General features: G+C 50.4%; 2 protein-coding genes and 1 long non-coding RNA gene across 3 annotated transcripts in view; 1 reads left to right on the top strand and 2 right to left on the bottom strand.

Annotated features, from left to right (window-relative positions):
• The window catches only part of LOC309358325, an 87,052-nt gene extending 81,060 nt beyond the window's left edge, over positions 1-5,992 (top strand). The window contains exon 2 of the long non-coding RNA XR_014163454.1: positions 5,681-5,992. This is a non-coding gene — a long non-coding RNA (uncharacterized lncRNA). The remainder of the gene's footprint in view (positions 1-5,680) is intronic.
• On the bottom strand, positions 3,131-7,153 carry LOC309358202 (leucine-rich repeat-containing protein 26-like). The gene is made up of 2 exons (XM_081891143.1): positions 6,063-7,153; positions 3,131-4,950 (listed from the first exon to the last, which is right to left on the bottom strand). Exons 1-2 carry the CDS (start codon positions 6,736-6,738, stop codon positions 4,679-4,681), a joined length of 948 nt encoding a protein of 315 aa, XP_081747269.1. The 5' UTR covers positions 6,739-7,153; the 3' UTR covers positions 3,131-4,678.
• Positions 6,548-23,851, bottom strand: part of LOC309358081 (uncharacterized protein) — a 46,684-nt gene continuing 29,380 nt past the window's right edge. Inside the window, exons 16-33 of the mRNA XM_081890823.1 lie at positions 23,011-23,117; positions 22,195-22,319; positions 20,983-21,327; positions 20,305-20,450; positions 19,033-19,111; positions 18,238-18,456; positions 17,098-17,241; positions 15,712-15,878; positions 15,052-15,164; positions 14,183-14,301; positions 13,839-13,999; positions 13,379-13,491; positions 12,485-12,609; positions 11,861-12,079; positions 10,718-10,822; positions 9,313-9,402; positions 7,907-8,104; positions 6,548-6,616 (exon numbers count right to left, since the gene is read on the bottom strand). Coding sequence (XP_081746949.1) covers positions 7,953-8,104; positions 9,313-9,402; positions 10,718-10,822; positions 11,861-12,079; positions 12,485-12,609; positions 13,379-13,491; positions 13,839-13,999; positions 14,183-14,301; positions 15,052-15,164; positions 15,712-15,878; positions 17,098-17,241; positions 18,238-18,456; positions 19,033-19,111; positions 20,305-20,450; positions 20,983-21,327; positions 22,195-22,319; positions 23,011-23,117 — 2,529 coding nt within the window. The 3' untranslated portion in view covers positions 6,548-6,616; positions 7,907-7,952. The remainder of the gene's footprint in view (positions 6,617-7,906; positions 8,105-9,312; positions 9,403-10,717; positions 10,823-11,860; positions 12,080-12,484; positions 12,610-13,378; positions 13,492-13,838; positions 14,000-14,182; positions 14,302-15,051; positions 15,165-15,711; positions 15,879-17,097; positions 17,242-18,237; positions 18,457-19,032; positions 19,112-20,304; positions 20,451-20,982; positions 21,328-22,194; positions 22,320-23,010; positions 23,118-23,851) is intronic.

The raw sequence follows: 23,851 nt of genomic DNA, 5'->3' as shown, positions 1-23,851 counted from the left end.
GCTTTAGACGTAACTCTTTTCTGGCAACCAGTGACTAAAGTGAACTTCCACCTCAAGCATAGAATCCTAGGCAACTGTGCAGCAGACAGGTGGGAATGTGTGCGGAAGAGTAAGATTCGGTCTCTGGTTACCCATTTGGGGGAGCAGCCTTGCATGGGCCCAGCTGCAGGCTGAAAGGGGTCAGCAGCCTTCCAACCTCCAGGATGACAAGGCAGCCATTTTGAAGTCGCCATGGGAGGCATCCAGTAGCCACCTCTGTCTCTAGCACCAGACTAGGCATAGCATCGACCCACATCACCATCTAAGGAGCTGGGTGGTGCTGTGGTCTAAACCACAAAACCTAGGGCTTGCTGATCAGAAGGTCAGTAGTTCGAATCCCCACGACGGGGTGAGCTCCTGTTGCTCGGTCCCAGCTCCTGCCAACCGAGCAGTTCGAAAGCACATCAAAGTGCAAGTAGATACAGAGACTGGGAAAAACCAGGTTAAAAACTACCGGCCTATATCCTTATTAAACGTGGATTACAAAATTTTTGCAGATATCTTAGCAAAAAGACTTAAAGGAGTATTAGCAGGGGAGATTCATAAGGACCAAGCAGGCTTTCTCCCAGGAAGATATATGTCAAGTAACGTGAGGAACATTTTAGACATTTTGGAATTGCTGGAAAGAGACATTAACAGAAAAGCAGTTTTGATTTTTGTGGATGCGGAGAAAGCTTTTGACAACATTTGCTGGAGCTTTATGAGGAAGAATCTCCATGGGATGGGGGTAGGCCAGGGATTCGAAAACGGTATTGGTGCGATATACTCTGAACAAAGAGCTAAACTAATTGTGAATGGTATGGTTATGGACGAAATCCCAATAGAAAAAGGGACACGACAGGGATGCCCAATATCTCCCCTTCTTTTTATATCGGTCCTGGAGGTTCTGTTAAACATGATTCGAACGGACCCGCTGGTTAAAGGAATCCAGGTCGGAGTGAAACATTACAAACTAAGGGCTTACGCAGATGATTTAGTGTTAACACTGCAACAGCCAGATGAGAGCACTAAAAGAGTGTTAGATTTAATTGAAGCATTTGGTCAAGTGGCAGGATTTAAACTGAATAAACAAAAAACAAAAGTGCTGGGGAAAAATTTAACATTGGAAGAAAAAGATAGATTTCAGAGTGTAACTGGTCTGGAAATAGTAAAGAAAGTGAAATATCTGGGGGTAGATGTAACATCAAAAAATACCAATTTATTTAAGGATAATTATGAAAAATGCTGGACAGAAGTGAAAAAGGATCTAGACACATGGTCTAGGCTGAAACTTTCCTTGTTAGGCCGTATTGCTGTTATTAAGATGAATGTATTGCCAAGAATGCTGTTTTTGTTTCAAACATTACAAATTCTGGACAAGGTGGAGTGTCTCAAGAGATGGCAAAAAGATATCTCTAAATTTGTCTGGCAGGGCAAAAAGCCCAGAATCAAATTTAAGATCTTGACAGATGTGAAAGATAGAGGGGGTTTTGCCCTGCCGGACTTAAGGCTTTACTATGAGGCAGCAGCTTTCTGCTGGCTGAAACCATGGCTACTTCTTGAGGACACTGATATCTTGGATCTAGAAGGATATGACAATAATCTAGGTTGGCATGCGTATCTATGGTATGACAAGGTGAAAGTTCATAAAGGCTTTAAAAACCATATTGTCAGAAAGGCTCTGTATAATGTTTGGATCAGATATAAGGATTTACTTGAAAGTAAAACCCCTAGATGGTTATCACCAATGGAAGCAAAGGCAGTCAAAAAACTTAATATGGACTCTGACTGGCTAAAATATTGTGAAATCCTAGAACATGATGGTGAAAAATATAAACTTAAGAGTTATGAGAAGCTAAGGTTTAAGGTTCGAGATTGGTTGCACTATCATCAGATAAATGAAGCATTTAAGCAAGACAGGAAGATAGGATTCCAGAGTGAGAGGTCTAAGCTAGAAACAGAACTATTGGAACCCAATACTAAGAATCTTTCTAGAATGTACAATTTGCTGTTGAAATGGAATGTACAGGATGAAACGGTAAAATCAGCTATGATTAAATGGGCACAGGATGTAGGTCATGATATTATGTTCGCTGACTGGGAACAGTTATGGACCGCCGGCACCAAATTTACGGCATGTTCTGCCTTGAAAGAAAACATAATGAAGATGATCTATAGGTGGTACATGACCCCAGTCAAGCTGGCTAAGATTTATCATTTGCCCGAGAATAAATGTTGGAAATGTAAAGAGTCTGAAGGAACCTTCTATCACCTTTGGTGGACCTGCCCAAAGATTAAGGCCTACTGGGAAATGATCTATAATGAAATTAAGAAAGTCCTTAAGTGGACGTTTCCTAAGAAACCAGAGGCCTTTCTCTTGGGTATGGTGGGCCAATTGGTACCGAAGAAGGATAGGACATTCTTTATGTACGCTACCACAGCAGCAATAATTTTACTAGCAAAGTATTGGAAGATGCAAGAACTACCCACTCTGGAGGAATGGCAGACGAAGGTGATTGAATATATGGGACTGGCAGAGATGACCGGCAGAATCCGCGACCAGAGGAAGGAGGCGGTGAAGGAGGACTGGAGAAAATTTAAAGTGTATCTTGAGAACTGTTGTCAAATAAAGGACTGATAAGATGTCGAGGGGTAAGAAATAAAGAATTGCAGCTGTAAACTATAAATTGCAGGGAATAAATTTTAAGGAGGAGATATATAGAAACGGACTGAAGGGTTGCTAAAAAATTGTAAAACAAGGATGCAGAGTAGGAGAGGTATGGGGAAGTCTTTTAGTTTGTAAGGTTCTTTCTTTCTTTGTGTATATGTTTTGTCTTTCTTTTTTGTTGTGTTGTATTCTTTTTATGTTTTTTGTTGTGAAAACCCAATAAAAATTATTATTAAAAAAACAAAAAACAAAGTGCAAGCAGATAAATAGCCGGGAAGGTAAACAGCGTTTCCGTGCGCTGCTCTGGTTCGCCAGAAGCGGCTTAGTCATGCTGGCCACATGACCCGGAAGCTGTACGCCAACTCCCTCGGCCAATAAAGCGAGATGAGTGCCGCAACCCCAGAGTCAGTCACGACTGGACCTAATGGTCAGGGGTCCCTTTACCTTTACATGCCTGCCACATCCATCCTCTCCCCTCTATGTTTGTTCAGACCCTAAAGCTCTCCTAAGTGCAACAGAAACTTGTGCAGAGGTGTGTGCTGGCTCAGGCCTCGCTGTATCCTTCCCGCCCTGAGAAGCCAGCCCACCCCACCAGCCATCTCAGAGTCACAGATTTGGGTATGCCACAGGATTGGTTGCTGATCCCTGTGTTTGAACCCTACCTTTTGCTGTAGGCTTGCCGTTATTGGGCGAGTCACCCTTCCTCAGGGGCTTATGTGGCATCATCTCAGAACACTTGCTTTGCCACACAAAGAGGACAAGTGCCAAGGAGGTTTCTTAAACTGAAGACAATCAGGTCTCAGACGAAGGAGTTGGCCCAGCAGCTGATAGCTTTATAGGATGCGTAGGCAAACTAAGGTCCAGGGGCTGGATCCGGCCCAATCACCTTCTAATTCCAGCCTACGGATGGTCCGGGAATCAGTGTGCTTTTACATGAGTAGAATGTGTGCTTTTATTTAAAATGCATCTCTGGGTTATTTGTGGGGCATAGGAATTCATGTGTTTTTTCCCTTTCAAAATATAGTCTGGCCCCCCACAAGGTCTGAGGGACAGTGGACCGGCCCCCTGCTGAAAAAGTTTGCTGACCCCTGCTTTAGAGCGCTAGCTGGAAGCTGATTGGGTCCCCCTGACCTCTGCTGTGCTAGCGGCTGCAAAACACACTCTAGCCAGTGATGGGGCTGACACGCAGCAGAGCAGAAGAAGGGTGCTCAGCACTGCCTCTGCCCACAGCTGCTGATGTCAACACTGCTCCACCCAGTCGCATTTCTGTTGGCAAGAACATGAAAAGAGCCCTGCAGGATCAGGCCAATGGGGACCCATTTTGTCCAGCATCTGTTCTCACCTTGGAAAACCCATAAGCAGGACCTGAGCACACAGGCCTTCTCCTCTCTTGTGGTTTCCACCAACTGGTATTCAGAAACATTTAGTGCCTCCCAACTGTGGAGGCAGAGCTTAGCCATCATGGCTCGTAGCCACCAATAGCCATGAATTTGTCCTAACCCTCTTTGAAAGTCATCTAGGTTGGTGGTCATCACTGCCTCCCAATGGAAGCGAGTTCCACAGTTTAGCTCTGTGCTGCATGAAGAAAATCTGTCTTTTGTCTGTCCTGAATCTTCCCACATTCAGCTTCATTTCTCTGTCCTGGCTATAATTTCACAAACTTCTAGCATGTCACCTTTGACTCAAGGCTGGCTTGTGATCTTGGGGGTCACTGAGCTGGTGGGGGTCACTTCTTCCAGGGTCAAAGGGTGGGATAGGAGGAAAGGTCCAGAAGTCACTTGCTGCCACTTCACTGCAAACCTGCCTCCTGCTTTCTAGCTGCACACCCACACTCTTACCCAAGGCTTTCTCACGTTCCCATCCAGGTAAACCCTCAATACCATCAACAAACCAGGAGTAACAGTGACCCACATCGCAGGGCCACAGCGTAACTACACCATAGAGACCGAGGGGAAGTCATCAAAACAGTGGCAGTTTGGAGGCACAGCTTGGCTAGCGAGGACCGCGCTCTGCACGCCTTGCCAGGGCGCCTGGCCGGATGGACGACACCTTGAGGATCTTTGCTTGGGCCACCGCTAGCGAGCCGAAGAGGATGCAGATGCAGATGCTGGTTAGGAAGGTGGATGGGCCAATGAGCAGGAAGAAAGCATAATCTTTTACGTTCAGCCAGGGCTCCCGGCAGTGAGCAAAGGACTCGTTCCCAATGGCAGCGATGGGATGTTGGGTGAGCTGTGTGGGGCGTTTGCAAGAGACAGAGTCCACCTCTGGAAAAGGGAGAGACACGGAGACTCAGGGCAAGGCTGTGGTTATTGCAGCAGTTGGGGATGTTGGACCAGAGGATTGCTAACCAAGAAGCACAAACCGGTTTAAGCTCTTAAGCTGCCTGCCAAAGGAATTAACGTGGATTGCTTGGAGGTTGCTTCTGCTAAGACCTTTTAGGGAGACCAAGGCACCTGCTGTTCTAAAGTTAGCCAGAAAAGAAATCAAAACAGCAGTTCCAGGTGGTGCATAACCTCCATAAAAATCCATCAATATGTCTTCCACATGATTAATTGCCAAACCGGAGATAGTTGTGACCGCCCACCCACCCCCAGGGTGTCTGGCGGGGAAGGAATCTAATTTAGAAATAAAGGTTGTATCCAATGTTAGTCCTACTCAGAGGAGACCCGCTGAAACTAATGTACATGGCTAACTTAGGTTCATTTCTTCCAATGGGTCTGCTTTGAACTTTGTTGGATACAACCCTAAACGAACAAACAGATGGTTAGTCATTTCTAAAGAAGCTGATGGTGCTATAATAAAAGATAGTTGCACCCAGCTGCCCTGCTTCACCCACCACACACCATGTATTCTTTTTGGCAAGCTGCTTGGGGAAACTGAATCCTCCCCCTAAAAAAAAATAAAATGTCATGGCTCCAATTTATTTATTTGTTTTGAGAAAATGTGTTCACAGACTTGTATTGCTGGAACTTTGAAGGGCAGTGGAGATAACAGGGGAAGAGAACTGAAAATAAAAATTTCAACCACTTTGAGGTTTTCTGCAATCAAGCAGTACAGTCAACTCTTATCTTACATGGGGGTTACATTTCAGGGATAGTGCATAAAGCCAAAATTGTGCAGAGTCAAAACACGGGTGCAGCAGCTGGTGGAATTGTCAACATCTTTTTCCCCCCAGACACCCGGTTTTTAAAAAATGATTTAATTATTTTTTTTTGCCAAGCGCATAAAGCTAAATGTGCAGAAGTTAAATGTGCCTAAGTTGTGGGTCTACAGTTTATAAATTTCATGAAATAAAACTATAAATAATGGTTATTGTTGTTAAAGCCACCAGCTACAGGTGAGCTTTCCAACCCCTTCCCTGTCGAGTCCTGCTCACCTGGGACTTTCTCCACGTTGTCAGTGAGCCACTGGTAGAGGGGCTGGATGGCGCAGGTGCACCCCCAGGGGTTGTTGTGCAGCCTGAGGAAGTGCAAGGAAGGCAGGTTGCTGAAGAGGTCGGGCGAGAGTGAGACAAGCGCATTGCCCTGCAGAAACAGAGACTCGAGGTGGGGCAAGGACCTGAGCAGCTCTGGCTCCAGCGTCAAGAGCTTGTTGTTCCCCAGGTTCAGCATCCTCAGCCTCGGCACGGGGAGGAAAGTATTGGGTTGCAGGACAATCAGGTAGTTCCCACTCAGGTCCAGTTCCCGCAGCTCACTAAGGCCAGCCAGGGCCTGGGGGTGGATGACCCCGAGGATGTTGCTCCGAAGGCTCAGGTGGCGCAGGGCGCCCTGGACGACAAAGGTGCGGTTCTGGAGGGTAGCAATGCGGTTGTAGTCCAGCAGGACAGTGGTGGCATTGGCTGGAAGGTCCTCCGGTACCCAGCGCAGCTTGTGCTCCATGCAGTTGATTTCCCCAGAGGTACAGCTGCAAACAGCTGGGCAGGCAGAGCAGCTGGGGGATGGGTAGAGGAGGAGGAGGAGGAGGAGGGTGAAAGTGGCAAAGGTCTGAAGGCAACTGCAGCGGGTAAGGCTGGAGTCTGAGGGGAGGACCTGGCTTCTACCGCACCAAGCCATGGAGCCTCCTCTTCATGCCCACCCTGACTCCTGGGCCAGGATTCACAGCTTGTGCCAAAAACCTCCCAACCCACCAGCCTTTCCCTGCCAAAGGAGGGCAATTCTCGGGCTCCCCTTCTTAGCCACTGCCCTTGCTCCAGCAGAGTCCTGCATGCCAGCCTTGCTTCTGCCCAGCTATTAACTTGGCTTCTCTTCTGGGTGCAGCTGATGATGGGTGGAGCTTTCGCTCTTCCTTAGCAAATATTTTAACAGGGCAGCCTCGCCTGCCAAGGGGCAAAGCCACAGCTTCCTCCTGGGCCCAGCCTGTCTCCTCCAAAAGAGCCACACCAGGCTGCCCTGGGATAGCCGGCTCCTGGCTTTGCCTGGCATTACCCCTCGGCTGCTGCTCTCAGGCTGCCCTGGCACATCATGCCAGGCAAGTTAACTGATTTACTTATTAGTGTGCTTCACCCTGCCCTTCCTCCAAGGAGCTGCTCAGAGCGGCATTTCAGGCTCGCAGCAAGAAGCCTGTACGGTAAGGTCAGCCTTGAAACACAAGGCATAGTTATAGCTGAGGGGATTCACACCACAAGAGGTGGGTGACAGTCAGTTTGGATGGCTTCAGGAGAAGGACTAGGCAAATTTGAAGAGGAGGAGGAGGAATGATGCCACAACATGCTCATGAGGCTGGAACCGGGATTCTCAAGGGCCTTGCCTACACTTGACTCCAGCTCCTGACAGTCAGAGAGGGACTTGGCTGTCTGCTGCAGGGGACAGGACGATGGAGGAAGTGGATGAAAACTCTCACAAAGCAGCTTTTGTTCCGCCATAAGGCGGGCCAGCTACTGGCCCATTTCCAGTTGCACAAGAGGTGCCCCATGGACTGCAGGTGCCGACAGCCATGGGGGGAGGGGTGCTTCTGAATAGCCGTTGCTGGAAGCCAAAGGAGAGTTGCTCTTGCACATAGGTCCTGTTTGAGGGTTTCCCATTGAGGCATCTGGCTGGCCAACTGGAGTGGAAAGGCGCCACAACTCCCTCCCTCTTCAAATGGGACACCCAAATTTGCCCTGAGCCCTGAGCCCCTGCTTCTGGGAAGGGGCCCATCCATGCAGCCAAGCTCCCAGTGGAAACAGGAACACTCAGGATGCAAGCCTCAAGTAGATAGGAGGGGACGAACCCCCCCCCAAACCTTTTATTGGCCCCTTCCTTCCTTCCGCCAGGGTGCAGAAACAGCATCATGGGTATTTGGCATCATAGATGATTTTGGAGGAGTTTCCGCGGTCCCTTTCGTCTTCTGCGGTGAGGTTGAGGGAGTGCAGCACTTTGTACTGGACCATGGTGATGAGGGCCAGCTCCTCAGGATCTAGGCCGCTCATCAGGGTCACTTCTGGGGGATAGAGGAAAAGAAAGCACACTGGGTGGCTGGTTCCGTACCTGCCGACTTCTCCATGCCCAGGCCAACCCGAGGAGGGAGGAGGGTCCTGTGCTGGACCCCTTCCTGCCAGCACAAAGCTGTCAGCTGAAGAAGCATTTCAGCTACCCAAAGAGGGCTCCTTGCTGGGAGAGGCAGCATAGGGGAAGTACCATCTCTGCTGAAGACCTTCCTCTTCCAACAAGACTTTCAGTTTGAGACTTTTTCCAATCTGCCTCTGCACTGGAAGCATTTTAAAATGTTTTGGGTGACGTTTTGTTACTCGCTGCCACCCTGGCCATCTTTGGGAGGAAAGGCAGGATATATATTTATTAAACATAGAACTAAAGAGGAGGGGCATGGCAGGGGCAGGAGGTGGAGCTACTGATACAAAGCACAATCCTAACTTTTAGGGCTGGTGCTCTGGAAAAAAGGAAGCAGCCAGCAACCAGTCAGACAAAACTAGCAAGGAAGTATCCCACGAGCCCCGTCAACAGGTAAGTGGCAAGGAGCTGTGCAGTTTAAGGAACTGGGCAGCAAGTGTATGGATCTGGTGTCACTGGACTTGTGCTGTACTAGTGGCCACAAGACACAGCCTGGCCACCTGCCCTGTCCCCCACCCACCCAAATAAGAGGTACCGGCTGCCAGAGGCCTCTGAGTGCTTCACCCTCTCCACATCACCAAGCCCAAATTCAACAACACTTAACATTGCATCCATTGGGATCCTACTGTAAACAACAGGCCATGGACCTCTGCTCAGCTTGCCAGCACAGCCAGTTAAGTGTACAAATACACAAAACAAATAAATGAAGAAGAATGAAGCCTGGTAAGGCCGGTTTTCAGTGGCTCAGGCAGGTTTAGCAAAATACCTCTCCATATGCAAAGAAGCCAAGGTCTGGCAAGCAGCTCTGCTTCAGTGGGGAGCTTGGGCTTTGCAATGTTTATTTTTATTCTGTTTACCTTGCAGAAAGATTGAGGTCCTGCAAAGTGGCTTGTAAGGATATGCAGGACTCAGACTATTTACGCCATGCCATGCCAAGGAATAACACACCAGGGATATTGTTTTAAGAAAGAAAGCTGTTATACTTGGAAATCTAAGCCCAGAGACTGAGGGCCCAGAGAATGCGGAGGGTTTGCCCATGTGCTCCCAACCCAACTCACAGGACAGGGGCTCTTTGCTTACCAGTACAGGCAGGCAGGCAGAGAGAGCAATTGCTCCAGGTTGTCATTTGCTGGCAGTCCTCCACACACGTCTGCACTGGGACACCACAGACTGCAACAAGAAAGGCCCCTTAGTTATTTGTCTCAGGCAAAACCTCAGACTCACCGCCTCCTCTTCCTACTCGGCAGGATGTAACTATGCAAATACCTATGCTACCAACAGTGTAAACTGGTTTAAGTCAACTTCTCCACCCCCCCCCACACACCGCAAAACCCATACTCTGTGCAAAGGAAGGATGGCAGAACCAGGAAATGCTGGGGTCAGTACACATGGTGGGAGGACTGGACAGTGCCAGACTCTGGTGAAAACACCCTCCAAGGGCTAGGGAAGGGGCTGCCCCACAGCTCTGGAATGCCTCTCCCACCCCCAAGCATCTCAGCCTGTGGCTTTCCACCATTGCTGAAGTAACAGAGCCAAGCCCCAGATGTACAGGGCTGAAGGCTGGGTCAGAAAGTTCCATTCTCAACACGATCTAAGGACTGGCTAGCGTCAAGCACCAGGCGCAAGAGAGTCCGCTGAAGTCATTCACTGTTAACCGAAGGAGCGAATTTGCTTCCTGAATAAGTTATCTAAGAAATGCAATTGGTGCTGCCACAAAAATGCAAGTCTATATTTCCACCCACCCCACTTAGGGCTCCCTCTACCCCTGCTTCTCCATGACTCAGTGAAGACATATTGCCACCCCCCCCCCCATTTTGCAGGGCCCAGCATAGCATCAGGCTCACCTTCTGATGGTACCTTTCTCAAGTGGAAAAGAAAGCAGACAAGGATAGGAAGTGGCCGGGGGTGCGGGGGGAGAGAGAGACCCAGAATACAATCCAGGAGAAGGGGGAAGAAATTCATCACCTCCAGTGTGAGAGGGCAGATCATGTTTAACAGCACCATACTAACCGTGTCTACTCAGAACGGAACTTGAATTCCATTGCCACGTCCAAAGGAAAGCATAGGAACCTGTTCCATCAGGAAAGTAAACAGACTACTCTGTGCCCGCTGTCCCATCCCGCCTCTGCAACAAGCAGGTTTCTGTCACTGGGGTTGCCCAGGACAGCTGGCAGGAACAGGATGTCCTGCTGGGAGCAGCTACACACAGGTATGTATGACTAAGATGTGCACGCTCTCTCTCTCTCTCTCTCAAACACACACACACACACACACACACACACACTGCTGCTAGGACGAACCACAATCCTCCAGGTTTGGTGCTCAGCAACTGAGCAGGTACTTGTGCACTCCTAAGTGGCCACAGCCTGCCAGCCATGTTATGTAACCCACTGGAATGTTGGCACAGGCCGCAAAAAAATGAGTTTCTTGAGCCACTGCTGCTCCCCAAGAGAGGCTCTGTGACAACGACTGCCGGCTCCCTCACCTTTCTCAGCCGTTGTCTGGAATCGGCCGCTGCAGTCGCAAGCAGGTCGTGGTGGGAGTGCCGAGGCCCTACGACAGGAGGGGCCGCTGAAGCCCTCTGCACAGACTGAAAGGAAACAGAGCGATGAGTGCAGTAGGGCTCAGGCATGAGAGGGAAGGGCATGGTGGCCCCAGAAGCAGCTGACATCACACAGCTCTCTCCTCCAAGCAACCACGATTCTGGGGCTTCGCGACATAACACACAGCATTAAAAGCCAGCAGGATGTTCTCATCAAACACCTGACTTGAGTGACTATTGCTGTTGTTATTTCAACTTGGCTCTCAGGCAAGCCAATGAGGGCGGAGAAAGGAGGCCGAGATGGACAGTGGCTTCGCCTTTTAGGCTGCCCACAGACTGCAGCTGGCTTGACACTCCCCCCCCCACCATTGCTTTTTCGCTGTTCTTTAACATCAGCATGATGCACAGAAGTCCAGCAGATGAAGTTCTTCCTATAATCAACAGGGAAAGCTGCACCAGTTTCATGTCTTGCATATGGAAGCAGCTCTCGACAAAGGGCTGTCCATACCTGGGCTTAATGCAACCCGTGCAGCTCTCCTGTTTGGATTTCCAAAGCACACGGAATCTCTGGATTTAGGGAGGAGATGTTGGAGGAGAACCCCCACATGGATGAGGGGGGAATAAAGTAGGCCTGAGTGGTTCATGATCTGCATTAACTCCACTTTGGACAGACCCTGAGGCCTTTGCATTGCAGACCTGGATGACCTGTTGTATGTGCTCCTCACCGGAGCAGCCGGAATGCAGACATGTTGCAGATCGCTGGGGGTGGCACTCTGCCCCTGGGCAGGCAGTGCTGACTCCAAGGTAAATCATGGTTCAGAATTACGCTTTGGTGATGCCTTTCTCTCACAAGGACATAAGAAGAGCCCTGCTGATCTAAGCAAGATCTACTCCAGCATCCCTGCTGCTCACAGGGGCTTGAGAGATCCTTCTGAAAGCCCCCAAGGAGACCTCCTTCTCCCTGGAGAGAAGTGCACTGCCACTACACCTGGAAGCTCCACTCCTCTGCAAGGAGGAACCATCACGTCCTTCAGGCAGAGGACACGAAGAGGGTTCTCTTCCTGTCCCTATGCAAGACCCACTTACTGGTCCACCTGTAAAGCGTTGAATCTGGCTTGGCGACAATGCTGTCCATGGAGCTTATCAGATAGAAGCCAGTCCCTGTTTGGAGGACGGCGGCACACACACTGTGCTCCATCAGGCACTCCTGCTTCGCTTGCTCCAGGCTCTCAGCGGAGGGGTACAGCACCGACGGCTCTCCTGCCACACCATGGCCAGGTTGCTCATCAAACCATTCTGTGGCTGCTGGGAAGGGAAACATGGTGTGGCCAGTTTAGCTAATGCTCCACAATTAAAACCACCAACAGATCCTGTTTACATGGCATGTTGTAAAATTATTTGTGGATGCATTCGAATGCTGCTTTTTGTCCCCCAAACAACCCCCAAAGGTGACTCACATAAAAGCAAAGTGAAAGAGCAGAGCAGAAGAAAAGACCATCATAACCAACAAGTAAAAATAACAACCAGGGTCTCAGGTAGTTTTCAAAAGGGGTACATGCATGGGCAGGGGCCTGGTTTCACCATTCAGAAAGAGCAAAGGGGATTGTGTGCTCCCTCCTCAGGGAAGGAGGGTTGGGTTGGTTGTAAGAAGCTTTGGGTTGCCCTGGGCAAGATAAAGCAACTCACAAATTCAACAAATAAACTAATTACCTTCACTACATTTGCACAGGAAGGGCCTCTCCTCCTTGCAGCTGGCATCACCGAGAAGCCCCGTTGATGAGTTGAACCACACACAGTCCTTCAGGCCCCCATCAGCCATATCATCCTTCAGGTACCTTTCCCCCCACACAAAAGCAAAAGGAAGAGGGTTGTTTGTGCTCCAGGGCTCTGGGGGGGGGGGGGAGGTCACAAGAGCTCCCTCCAAAAGGAATTTTGCAAATGCTCTCGACTAGGATGCCAGCACTCCAGGGCATATAAATTCAATTCATCATCAGAGGTATTGCCACATCTCATATTTCCTGGTTCAAAATGCAATGCTTTCCTCGAATATGAGATGAACACCATTACCCTCCCAACCAATTCTTCCATGGCTCAGATTCTGAGCTAGGGCAGTGTTCACTTCCTTCCCTCCTTCCCCTAAGCTCTCATCCAGCAACAGTCCTTCAAACTATGTTCCTTCCAGCCCCATTGTTCATTGGTTGCTACACTGATGGTGGCAGCAGGCAGAAGGGAGGAGAAAGAGAGACAGACAAACAGAAGGGATGCAGGCAGGCTATACAGTGCACCATGTACAAGGAGGAATGGAAAATGCAGTTTTCCCAGCCACTGATGTCAGGAAGCTCTGATGGATAAGGGAGGAGGCTCACAGGAGTTGGGTTGGGATTGGATCCCATTGCATGTTCCCAGTCAGGGGCTGCAATGCCAGCTGGGTCATTTTGGATTAAGCTGAGCTATTTTCTATTACAAAACAATAACATTGTTGGGAGGATGTTTGAGCTGATCTACTTAAAGCTTGGTGGGCCATGACCCTCCCCAGCACCATTCGCCCACAGGGCAGTCATATCTAGGGGGAAAGGGCCCCGGAGGAACCACCCGGGTGCTCACTGTGCCATCTGCTCGCTGAGGGGCTCCTGTGTTGTCCACCGGAAGACGGATTCCTCCTTCAGGTCATTCAAGCCCGTCCAGAAGGAGCCTCCAAAGTTTGAGCGGACCCAGTCCTGGAACAAACATGGCAACCGCAACCTCAGGGTGGGTGGAAAGAAGGCAACCATCCCATGATGCCTCAGTTGACCTTTCACCTGCCTCCCTGCACGGAGAGGGGTGGGGGAGTTGGTCACGTACAGGGTGGCACAGGGTTCTCCAGAAAGGTCAATATCAAGGAAGGAGAGGGCTCCAGCTTCCCTAGGGCAAGCACCACTTGCCCCTTGATTGCAGGCTGAGGGGAGGGCCAGTGAGGGAGCCGTCTTCTGGAAACTGCAGCCCAACTCCATGGGCAGCATGCCATCAAAGATCATCATGAGGGGCCCTGTGCTTCTGGAGGGATGCTGGTACAGAAAAGCCATACCTTCTCTTGTGGAGAGGTCAGGTGCAGCAGTTCTGTATTCTTGAATCTCTGGCAGGCATGTAGGGCCTCTTGCCACTCGCTGGCCAAGGAGGGGTCCCAGAAGTAGCAGCTGCCATTCCAGTGGCTCCACCCAGGCTCCGTCGGGCAGGAACTCCGGGGTGCTGAGGAGGAGGCAGGGGGATATTATCCAGAATGAGGCCCAAGCCGCTTTCCCTGATTATGACCATTGTCCATCATTCCCAAAGTCCATTCAGTGGAGCAGAGGCTCTCTGGCCAAGAGAGCCAGGTGAGAGCATTGGGACCTGATGACATTGTCCCCTTCTAAAGTCTTGGCAAGCACTTACCCAATGGCCCCTCGCACACCCACGGCTTGAGCTCGGAGCAGGAGGATGCAGCCACCTGCCCCTCTCCCTGCGGCCCAATCTCCAGGCAGCCCCCGGTAGCAAGCTGTGTGTCCGCCAACCTAGCGAGGGAAGCAAAAATGGCTGGGACCACCAACTTCTTGACAAGGAATGGCAGGTCACATGCCAGACAGAGAAGGAAGGACAATGGGGACCAGATGAGGTGCTAAGCTTTGCAAGCCGGTGGTGCAGTTCTGACAGTGTGGTGGCAGGAGATGCAGGGAGATGATCACTCCTTCAGAAGCTGCATAAGGGTTGGACTAGATGTCCCTTGGGGTCCCTTCCAACTCTACGATTCTGTGATTCAGATTTGCTGGAGTTCTGGATAAGTTGGTTGCCAGAGGGCCAATATATAAAGGGAGCCCCTCTGTCAGCGGTGAAGCACCTGCTCTGCCTGTAGAACAGGGCCGGCCCCTCCATGAGGCAGACTGAGGTAGCTGCCTCAGGTGACAGAATCCAAGGGGCCCCTCCATGGGTGTGAATCCCACCACCACCACTGTCTCCACTGAATCGAAGAGAAGCAGCTGCAGCAGCAGCTTCCAGGGTGATCTTGCAAGAACAGCACGTGATCTCATGGGATCCTCACAAGACCTTGACAGAACCCAGAAGCCATAGCCACACGCCCCCTGTAATTAGAGACAGCATGGGTAGCACCGTCATGTTTTGCCTCAGGCAGCGAAACAGGACAGGCCACGCCAGCTGGAGGTCCCAGGTTCAACCCTTGGCCCAGCACAGAGGGAGTCTTTCTTGTCAATGCTGGCCTGGTTGCCCATGTCTGCTTGAAGGCAGCCACCTGCCCCCAAAACACTCACCAGGGAGAAGAGAGGTTGGCTGCTCGGCCCTCTGCCCATGTCCAAGTCCCGTGTCTGTTGACATCATTCAGCCCCGTCCAGCTGTTCTTCTGCACCATGGCTGCTATCCAGGCCTGGAGGGGAAGAACGAACGGGGGTGGGAGAGGAGGCTCATTCCGCTGGTTTAAGCTGCTCATTTACAGCATGAACATTCAGCTCTCTGGCGGCAGCAATGAGCTTCATAGCTCCATATATTGAAACAAAATGTTTGTAGGTATAAACACCTATAAAGAGTTAGAACAGCCTCCCAAAAGTGGGAAACGTTCTCCCGCCCAGTGATCTGAGGGTTGGTTGCCAGGAACATTGTCCTTCAGCCGTCAAATGCCTGGCAAACAGGAATGCTTGGAAATTTCCTCCTAAAAGTCAGTAGTGAGGAGGGCACTCCACAAAATGGGAGCCAGCACTGAAAAGGCCCTGTAGTAACATCCCTGAATAGGCTTCACCTACTGATTTTGCAGAGTCCAAGATGGTTGGCAATGGGGAAGGTGCATGGGCCCAAGTCATTTAGGGCTTCATATACTGGCCTTGAACTGGGCCACACAAGCTTACTGGCAGCTACCCCACAGTGAAACAAGGAGCGCCAGCCATGCCACCTGGGAGCATGACTAGCTCCCAACCTGCCTTTTCCTTGGCACTGCTGAGGGTCAGGAGGCCCACGTTTTTTCCATATGTCTGGCAGGCGGCTTTTGCCCCCTGCCAGTTCTTGCTGCTGTGCTCCTCCACGTAATAGCAGTGACCGTCCCAGAACCACCAGCCAGGAGCATGTGGACATCTCGAGCTCACCAAACCTGGAAAACAACCACAGGCAGAGCAGTAGTAGCTTCGCAACGTGACCCTGACTCTAACCTGCCAGCCTGCCTGTTCTCTGTGAAGTTGTAGTGCTGCTGCCTCTTGACGATGTTGTTATTTCCAATGATGTATTGTTTTGTTTTTCTATGTTGACTTTCCCTTTTATCACAAAGCCACTTGGCTTATTTTATTAACAGAAAAGATGAGCGTAAATGATTAAGCTAAAGAAATGCGTCCAACAGTGGGAGTTCATGGAGCAAAAAAGGCCTGCCTTGTACTTATTTATTTCATTAAAAAAAGATACACTGCTTTTTTTAAAAAAAAAGCCACACACCTCAAAGTGGCTTACCCAAAAATAAAACAGTAACATCAAGAAAATTAACATTAATACTTTTAAACATACAGAAGTTAAAGTACTAAAACAGACAGAAATTTACATCCACTTTCCAAACACCTGGGTAGGGTTGCCTAAACAAGGATGTTTTTAGCAGGTGCTGAAAAGAGTACAGTGAAGGCGCCTGCTTGATCTCAATAGGCAGTGAGTTCCAAAGTGTAGGTGCTTGGTGGAGTATGTGGAGATGGCTAAACTTTGATGGGAGGAGTAAGGAACCAGGAAGAAAGAAATTTTAACAAAGACTGGGGGAAATTTACTGAGTATTTGGAAAAAAATGTAAACAACTTAAAAAATTAGCAGGGTTAATGTAAAATGAGTAGTAAAGATAACTCAAGGAAATTATTATAGAAATAAATAATCAAGGTATTAGTTTGGATATGCAGCAGTAAAAATAAAAGAAACCACAGATGGAAGGGGAGGGGAGGTCAATTTGATGTTATTTTTGGTTTTGCTGTAGAATTTGTATGTTTTGTTGTCAAATTGTACACACCCCCACACACCGCTATAACAAAGTGTATCTGTGGCACTGTAGCAATGCCAATTATGCCAAGTCGGTCACGACTGGACCTAATGGTCAGGGGTCCCTTTACCTTTACCTTTTAAGCAGTTGATAGACACATGTAATCACACAATCTCGTAGGTAAACTGGTCCCAAGTTGCCATGGGCTTTATATGTAAATGGCAACACCTTGAACTCGGTGCAGGAGCAAATCAGCAACCAGGGCGGATCTCTGAGCGCAGGTGTCATATGCCAACAAGGCCTCACTCAGCCATGCTGCAGCATTTTTATGTCACTCATATTCCGCCCCGCCCCCCAAACTTACCATGAAGGCACGAGGGGGTGAAGCGACGGACGCAGCGCAGGTGGCGCCCATCGCATTGGCCCGTCAGGGGGTTGTAGGTCGATGTGCTCAAGCACGGAGAGCAGCGCCGCCGGCACCCATCCCCACAGAAGCTGAGGGAGCAGGCTGCAAGGACAGAGAGTTGTCGGTTAAGGCAGTGAGCTACCTGGAGACACCAGCCCCTCTGACTGGCCTCACGATACTCTGGATAGAGGCATGTTTGCTGGAGGCCCTGCAGAAGTCACTGGAGGTGTCAGGGGTCAGATCCTGCAGCTTTGAAGCTCAGCCTTTGAACCTGGCGGCACAGGCACACACCAACACACAGGAGGAATGGCCAGCCTCAACAAGGAAGCCTCTCTCAGCACTGGACTTGGGAGGAAAGTCTCAGTACTGGCCAGGTGGGCTTAGGGCTGCCTTCGTGCCTTGTGTGATGTATTTGGCCACCGGGTCTTTGGTCCTCTCCAGCAAATCTTAGGCTTTTATTGACACCAGAGTGGGATCTCTGTTTCAATTCAGCCTCTGAAGACCATCAGGGAAAGGCTGTTTCTCTCTTCCCTCCCTGCCCCTTTCCCCTTGTGTGTGTCTGTCATGATTTCTAGATTATAAGCCTGCAAGAACTGCCTTGTTTTAACTGGAAGCCTCTTGGGCTGAAATAAATAAATAAGCAATAAATAATGAAATTGCCTCCCAGCCCTCATTGGGGACTCCCAGGAAGCATCTGACGGGCCACTCTTGGAAACAGAGCACAGGCAGAGGCAGAATGGGAGACATCTCCTGTCTTCTCATGCAGCTGAACCTGCAAACATTCCTCAGCCCAGGTAGGATGGGTCAAAGGGCAGTAAGCCAGGCATGAATTTATTCTGGGAGAGGCTCCTGAAATCCATTGACAAAGGGGCTTCTAATCCACACAAGCTCAGACTGCGATACACTGGGTTGGCCTTTAGCCTGCCACCACAAGACACATTTAAAGCACCTTGCTGGGCTGTGCAGTGTTCAGGGGCATCCCTGAAATGGAGGGAGGAAGGTGTTCCAGCCCCTGATCTACCAACCCACTACTATTCCCCCTCCCCAACCTCCTCCCTGTCCTCCTACGTCTCAAATGCAGCAGAAGCAGCCACTCACCTGCCTTCACGTAGAGGATGGCGTCTGAGCCCGGGCTGTCCACCAACACCGTCCCTGCCACCAGGTAATAGGCCCCGCTAAGTCTCAGCAGCCCCGTGCAGCCCTCCTTCTGCAGGTAGCAGGCGTCCTTGGCTTCCTGCAGCGACGCTCGCCTCTGCTGGGGGGCCGAGCCCTGCTGAGGAAGGAGCAGCTTCTCCCTGAAAGATGGCAGGTCCACATCTGTGTGGGGATGCCATGAAGCGGGAGAAATAAAGTGAAAGCTCTTCCTGGCAATGTACAGAACAAGGCGACTTAAGGCACATTTCCTCCACCCGAAAACTGGGAACTGTAGTTTACCCCTCACAGAGCTACAACTCCCCAGCACCCTTAACAACATGCAGTTCCCAGGGTACATTGGATAATGTGCTTTAAATATAAGGTGTGTATGCAGCCTGGAACTCAGCTCCCGAGGGTATCCCCTGAAGTGTGACAAAGGGCAAAAGACCCCTAACATTCCCCACCTCTCCGCTATAAGGATACGTTGGCATTAAGCCCCTCAGTGCATCAAAGACAGATTGAGTGGGGATTTAGGTGCCAGGCAAAAATGTTCCTCCTTAACCAGGTCTTTGGCTGACTGACATCCAATGCCCTTTTAAAATGTGTTGGGGAGCCAGTGGGATTACTGGGTTGTTCTTGTTTTCATTATGTATTTTGTGATTTTATGTTGAGAACCGCCCTGAGACCTGCCGGTATAAGGCGGTATACAAATTTAATAAATTCTCATCATCATCTTTTCTCCCCAGAGAATACTCCCACCTTCAGGTCGCTTGCAAGCCCAGCGGAAGCTGCCTGGCTCTGAGCCTCCTCTTTCGCCACCAGCAAAGCCAGCCCTGGCCTGAAAAAAAGAAAGAAAGGGGAGAGATGGGGCAGCTTAGCCTGTGGGGCAGTCAGATGTTGCTGGGCTCCCATCATCACCCCCTTGATCCCTGGCCAGGTTGGTTGGGGCAAGACTAGGGAAGGTTGTGGGAGTGATCAGGCATGTCAGGTTCAAAGTACTTTGCCTGTCCCAGGATCAGTGCTTTTTTCTGGTGGGACACAATGGTACACAAAGCCATCTCCTTTTTGGAGGGGAGGAGGAGGGAGGGCTCTTGGACTCCTCAGAGCATCACGCCTGCTTTCCCAAGGAGGCAGGAGGCTGTGACAGGATTCTGGAGCCCTGCTGCCTCCTTCCCAAAGCCGGGCAGACCCCCTTAGAGCACTGTGCCTTCTTCCCTAAGCTGGGCAAATGCTTCCTGGGCTTGGGGAAGGAGATGCGAGCCCAGGTCCTGGCAAAATGTTGGACAGTGTTACCCCTGTGGTAAAAATTGGCATGCATAATGCAGCAAGTTATTTATAATGCATCTCTATATACCAAGATAGGGACGCGGGTGGCGCTGTGGGTTAAACCACAGAGCCTAGGACTTGCTGATCAGAAGGTCGGCGGTTCGAATCCCCGCAATGGGGTGAGCTCCTGTCACTCAGTCCCTGCTCCTGCCAACCTAACAGTTCGAAAGCACGTCAAAATGCAAGTAGATAAATAGGTACCACTCCGGCGGGAAGGTAAATGGCATTTCCGTGTGCTGCTCTGGTTCGCCAGAAGCGGCTTAGTCATTCTGGCCACATGACCCGGAAGCTGTATGTCAGCTCCCTCGGCCAATAAAGTGAGATGAGCGCCACAACCCCAGAGTCGGCCACGACTGGACCTAACAGTCAGGGGTCCCTTTACCTTTACTATATATCAAGATCTCAATGAAGTTCCAGTAAATCACGTAATTGTTTTACATGTATTTGTTTTTCTTGGCCCTGGGGAAATTTTGCACCCAGGGCAATTACCCAGAGTACCGGCACCTTTTTCCTAGAAAAAATGCACTACCCAGGACCCCTTCCCACAGCCCATCTCCAGGAGGCTGGCATTAGCACACCCATTCCATGGCCACTGGAGTCCCTCTCAACTCTAGTCAAGTCAAATTATGGTGGTTCCAATGTGAGAAGTTCACCAGAACCTGCCTCCTCCCCCACCGCCAGCCTCCAGCAGGGACCCCATCTCACCTTGACCTTCTGCACGGTAGCACCCAGGTACCTCTGGCAAGCAGAGGCTGCTTCGTCCTGCCTGCCGTAGTGCTCCGAGGACACGCAGGCTCCATGCTCAAACACCCAGTCATCCAGGGGCAGGCACTTCAGAGAGGCATACGCCGCTAGGGAAAGGGGTTTGGCCATTACTAGCTGACCGCGGTGCCAGGGGGTTCCTCGGCAACCACACACCCTTGTGCACCAAGTAACTGCAGGGTGACCCCCGGCTCCTGGCACTCAGGAGCAGGGTTTTTAAGTCAGAAGGCATGAGGCTTCCTGGCAAGCTGCTCTGAGCCCAGCCTTGGCTGGGGAGGGCGGGGTATAAATAAAAAGTATTATTATTATTCTGGAAGAGCTACAAGCTTGAAGGCAGCTGCAATTCCATTTGCACTGGGGCAAGGGAGCAAACAGGTGGCAAGGGAGGTTATGGGGGGGAGAGAAGCAGCAGAAGGTCTGAAGGGCTCCATGGTGCCAAACGAGGCCACCAGCCCTCCTTCCTCTCAGGGCTCCAGGGCTGGCGGTTGGAGCCAGTGCCACGACTGGTTTAACCCTGTTTCTCCAAATGTGACCTTTTTTTTTGCATGGGATTGAGGGTGGCTGCATCAGGGACGGCTCGGAGGAGAGCCCCATTAGCCCACTGCTTTGAGATGCACATACCGGCTGCCTCCCTGTAGCGCAGGAATCCATCGCAGAGGCCCGTCAGCGGGTTGCAGCTCAGGCCTGGCTCACACCGGGGGCACATCGACTGGCAGTCCTGGCCAGAGAAGCCGGGCCGGCAGCTCGTCTTGACATGCACGGCAGCAGCCGAACTGGCGTCAGGGTCTTCCAGGGCCACAAGGCGTGTCCCCCTGGCAAGACGGTGGCCGCCTGCAGAGCTGACCACGGCGTCACACCCCGTGCCCAAGGCAGAGCACTGCCGCTTGGCAGCCTCCAGCGAAGGGAAGCTCAGGTCCAAGGAGGGAGCACCATAGAAGGACTTCTCAGGGAAGGTCATGTAGGAGCCTGAGGGGAGGGGAGAATCATAGAATTGTGGGGTTGGAAGGGACCACGAGGGCCGCGGGATCACATTCATCCCGTGCTTTACCAACTGCACTGGCTCCCGGTATAGTACAGGGTCAGGTTTAAGGTGCTGGTTTTGACCTTTAAAGCCCAATGCGGCCTAGGACCCACATACCTACGGGACCGCCTCGCCTGGTATGCCCCGCGGAGGACCTTAAGGTCCACAGATAACAACACTTTGGAGGTCCCGAGCCTCAAGGAGGTTAGATTGGTTTCAACTAGGGCCGGGGCCTTTCCAGCACTGGCCCCGACGTGGTGGAACACTCTGTCACAAGAGACTAGGGCCCTGCAGGACCTGACATCTTTCTGCAGGGCCTTTGGTTTGGACTCGGTTTGGACCCTTATGTTTCCCTCCCCTTATGGTCTTGATATATCGGCTATTTTAAAATGAAGCTGCATTTTAAATTGCATTTTAATTGGTATTTTAAATTTGCCCCCCTTCCCCTATTATGTTTTTACTGTGATTTTATTAGTGTTAGCCACCCTGAGCCCGGCTCTGGCTGGGGAGGGCGGGGTATAAATAAAAATTATTATTATTATTATTATTATTATTATTATTATTATTATTATTACTATTATTTAGTCCAACCCCCTGCAATTCAGGAATGCCCCATAAATACCAAAATGAAAACTCAGCCTGGATAGCTGAGCTGGTTAGAATGTGGTCTGCTAATGCCAAGGTTGCAGGTTCGATCTCTGTATGGGACAGCTGTGTTGCAGGGGGTTGGACTGGATGACCTTAAGGGTCCCTTCCAACTCTAGGATTCTATGAAATGAAAAAAGTCTGCAGCCCAAAGCAGCTCTGCTTACCACTCTGGTGAGAGGCCTGGCATATCCAGCGGTGAGGCCTGTGGCACGGCTCGGCCTTCAGGAAGCCGGAGCTCAGGGCCAGCATGCAGGTTTCTATGTCCGAGGGACCCTGTGAGAGAACAAAGCTGGCCCCAAAGAGAATGAGAGAGGGTGAGGGAAGTCAGAGACGGCGCCTGGCAGGCCTGCTGACTTGTGCCCTTTTGAGGTGCTCAGTTTTACATCTCGTCCCCTTGGCTTGGCTTCAAGTCCCATGTTTCTCAGACAACCTTCTTGGAAATCAAAGCAAGTTGTTCAAGACTTGCAATTGCTAGATCAAGGCAAAAATAAGCCTGGTGAATGAAACAGCTCCTCTGAACGTTTCTCTATCAGACCTTCAGGACCTGAACAGCTCCTTAGGAGACCTCAAACTCCTTTGATATTTTTTTGGGGGGTTGAGACTTTTCAACATACAATACAATGAAAAAAAGTAATTAAATAAAAAAAGAACTCCTTTGAAAGTTGCGTAAGATCAACTAACTCTCTCCCAGCTGCAGCCTCTCCCCATACCTTCCCCCACATGCAATATGGTGGCAATGATAGTGTCCTACCTTACTGGGTTCTTGTACGGATGGCAAGATGACTTGGCAGCGAGTGTGTTCAATCTCTGCACTATAGCTGCTTCTATTATTTATTGACTGATTATTCAGAAGTGGTTCTTATTAAGTTCTGTGAGATGCACTTCTAAGCAGGTGTGCACAGGATTGCCAACTTAATAGACAAATGGCCCCAATCCACCCATCCCGCCCCACAGTCTCTTTCTCAGGGGTTCTTACTTACCGCCGCAAGGCTTTGTTGAAGGGTGCCCCATCGGCCCAATGCCACAAACCTCTGCCACTGCGAAGCCCAGTCCAGACACTCACCTCCAGCTCTTTCTGCAGCCAGACCTGTGGAGGAACACAGAAGGTCATTCTCCTTCGCCAGTCGAAAACACGCAGTGGGGATCTTGCCGGCCAGCACACCCCAAAGGATGCAAACTGTGCAAGGCCACCAGAGACAGCAGGGTGGAGAGGCCTGAGTGCCAAGGAGATGCTGGGAGGAGTGCAAAGAGCCTAGACTGGGAAGCCCAGCACCATTACCTATGTAGGGCCGGCTCTATCATGAGGCAGAGTGATCAGTGTTAGAAACTCAACTGATCTAGACCTAATTTACAGTCGCCGCAATGGCACCATATTTCCCCCCAGTGGGATTTATTGTTATTTTTGTCCCTACCCTTGCTGGTGCCTTTCCCGGGAAAGTCAGAGGCTCACTATGTCAGGTTCCTACTGGAAGACCGGACAAAAGCTAGAACTTTGGCAGTGGCAAAGTTTTTATCGGTGGTTGAAAGAACAAATGAGCCCTATATTCCAAACAAAGTGCTTGATTAACCTGGAGGTAGGCTGTATGAACTCTGTATTGATTTGTAATGTTTTGTTGGTCTCTGGACCGTAATAAAGATTGTTGTTGTTATTTTTGTCATTATTATTATTCATTTCATTTATATACGACTTTATATTTTAAATGAAATCTCAAAGTGGTTGCCAAGGAGATGCTGGGAGGAGTGCAAAGAGCCTAGACTGGGAAGCCCAGCACCATTACCTATGTAGGGCCGGCTCTATCATGAGGCAGAGTGATCAGTGTT

The sequence above is a fragment of the Podarcis melisellensis genome, assembly GCF_964234715.1.
Source record: "Podarcis melisellensis genome assembly, chromosome: 15".
Taxonomy (NCBI): Eukaryota; Metazoa; Chordata; class Lepidosauria; order Squamata; family Lacertidae; genus Podarcis; species Podarcis melisellensis.
This window is presented reverse-complemented; position numbering and strand designations above follow the sequence as displayed.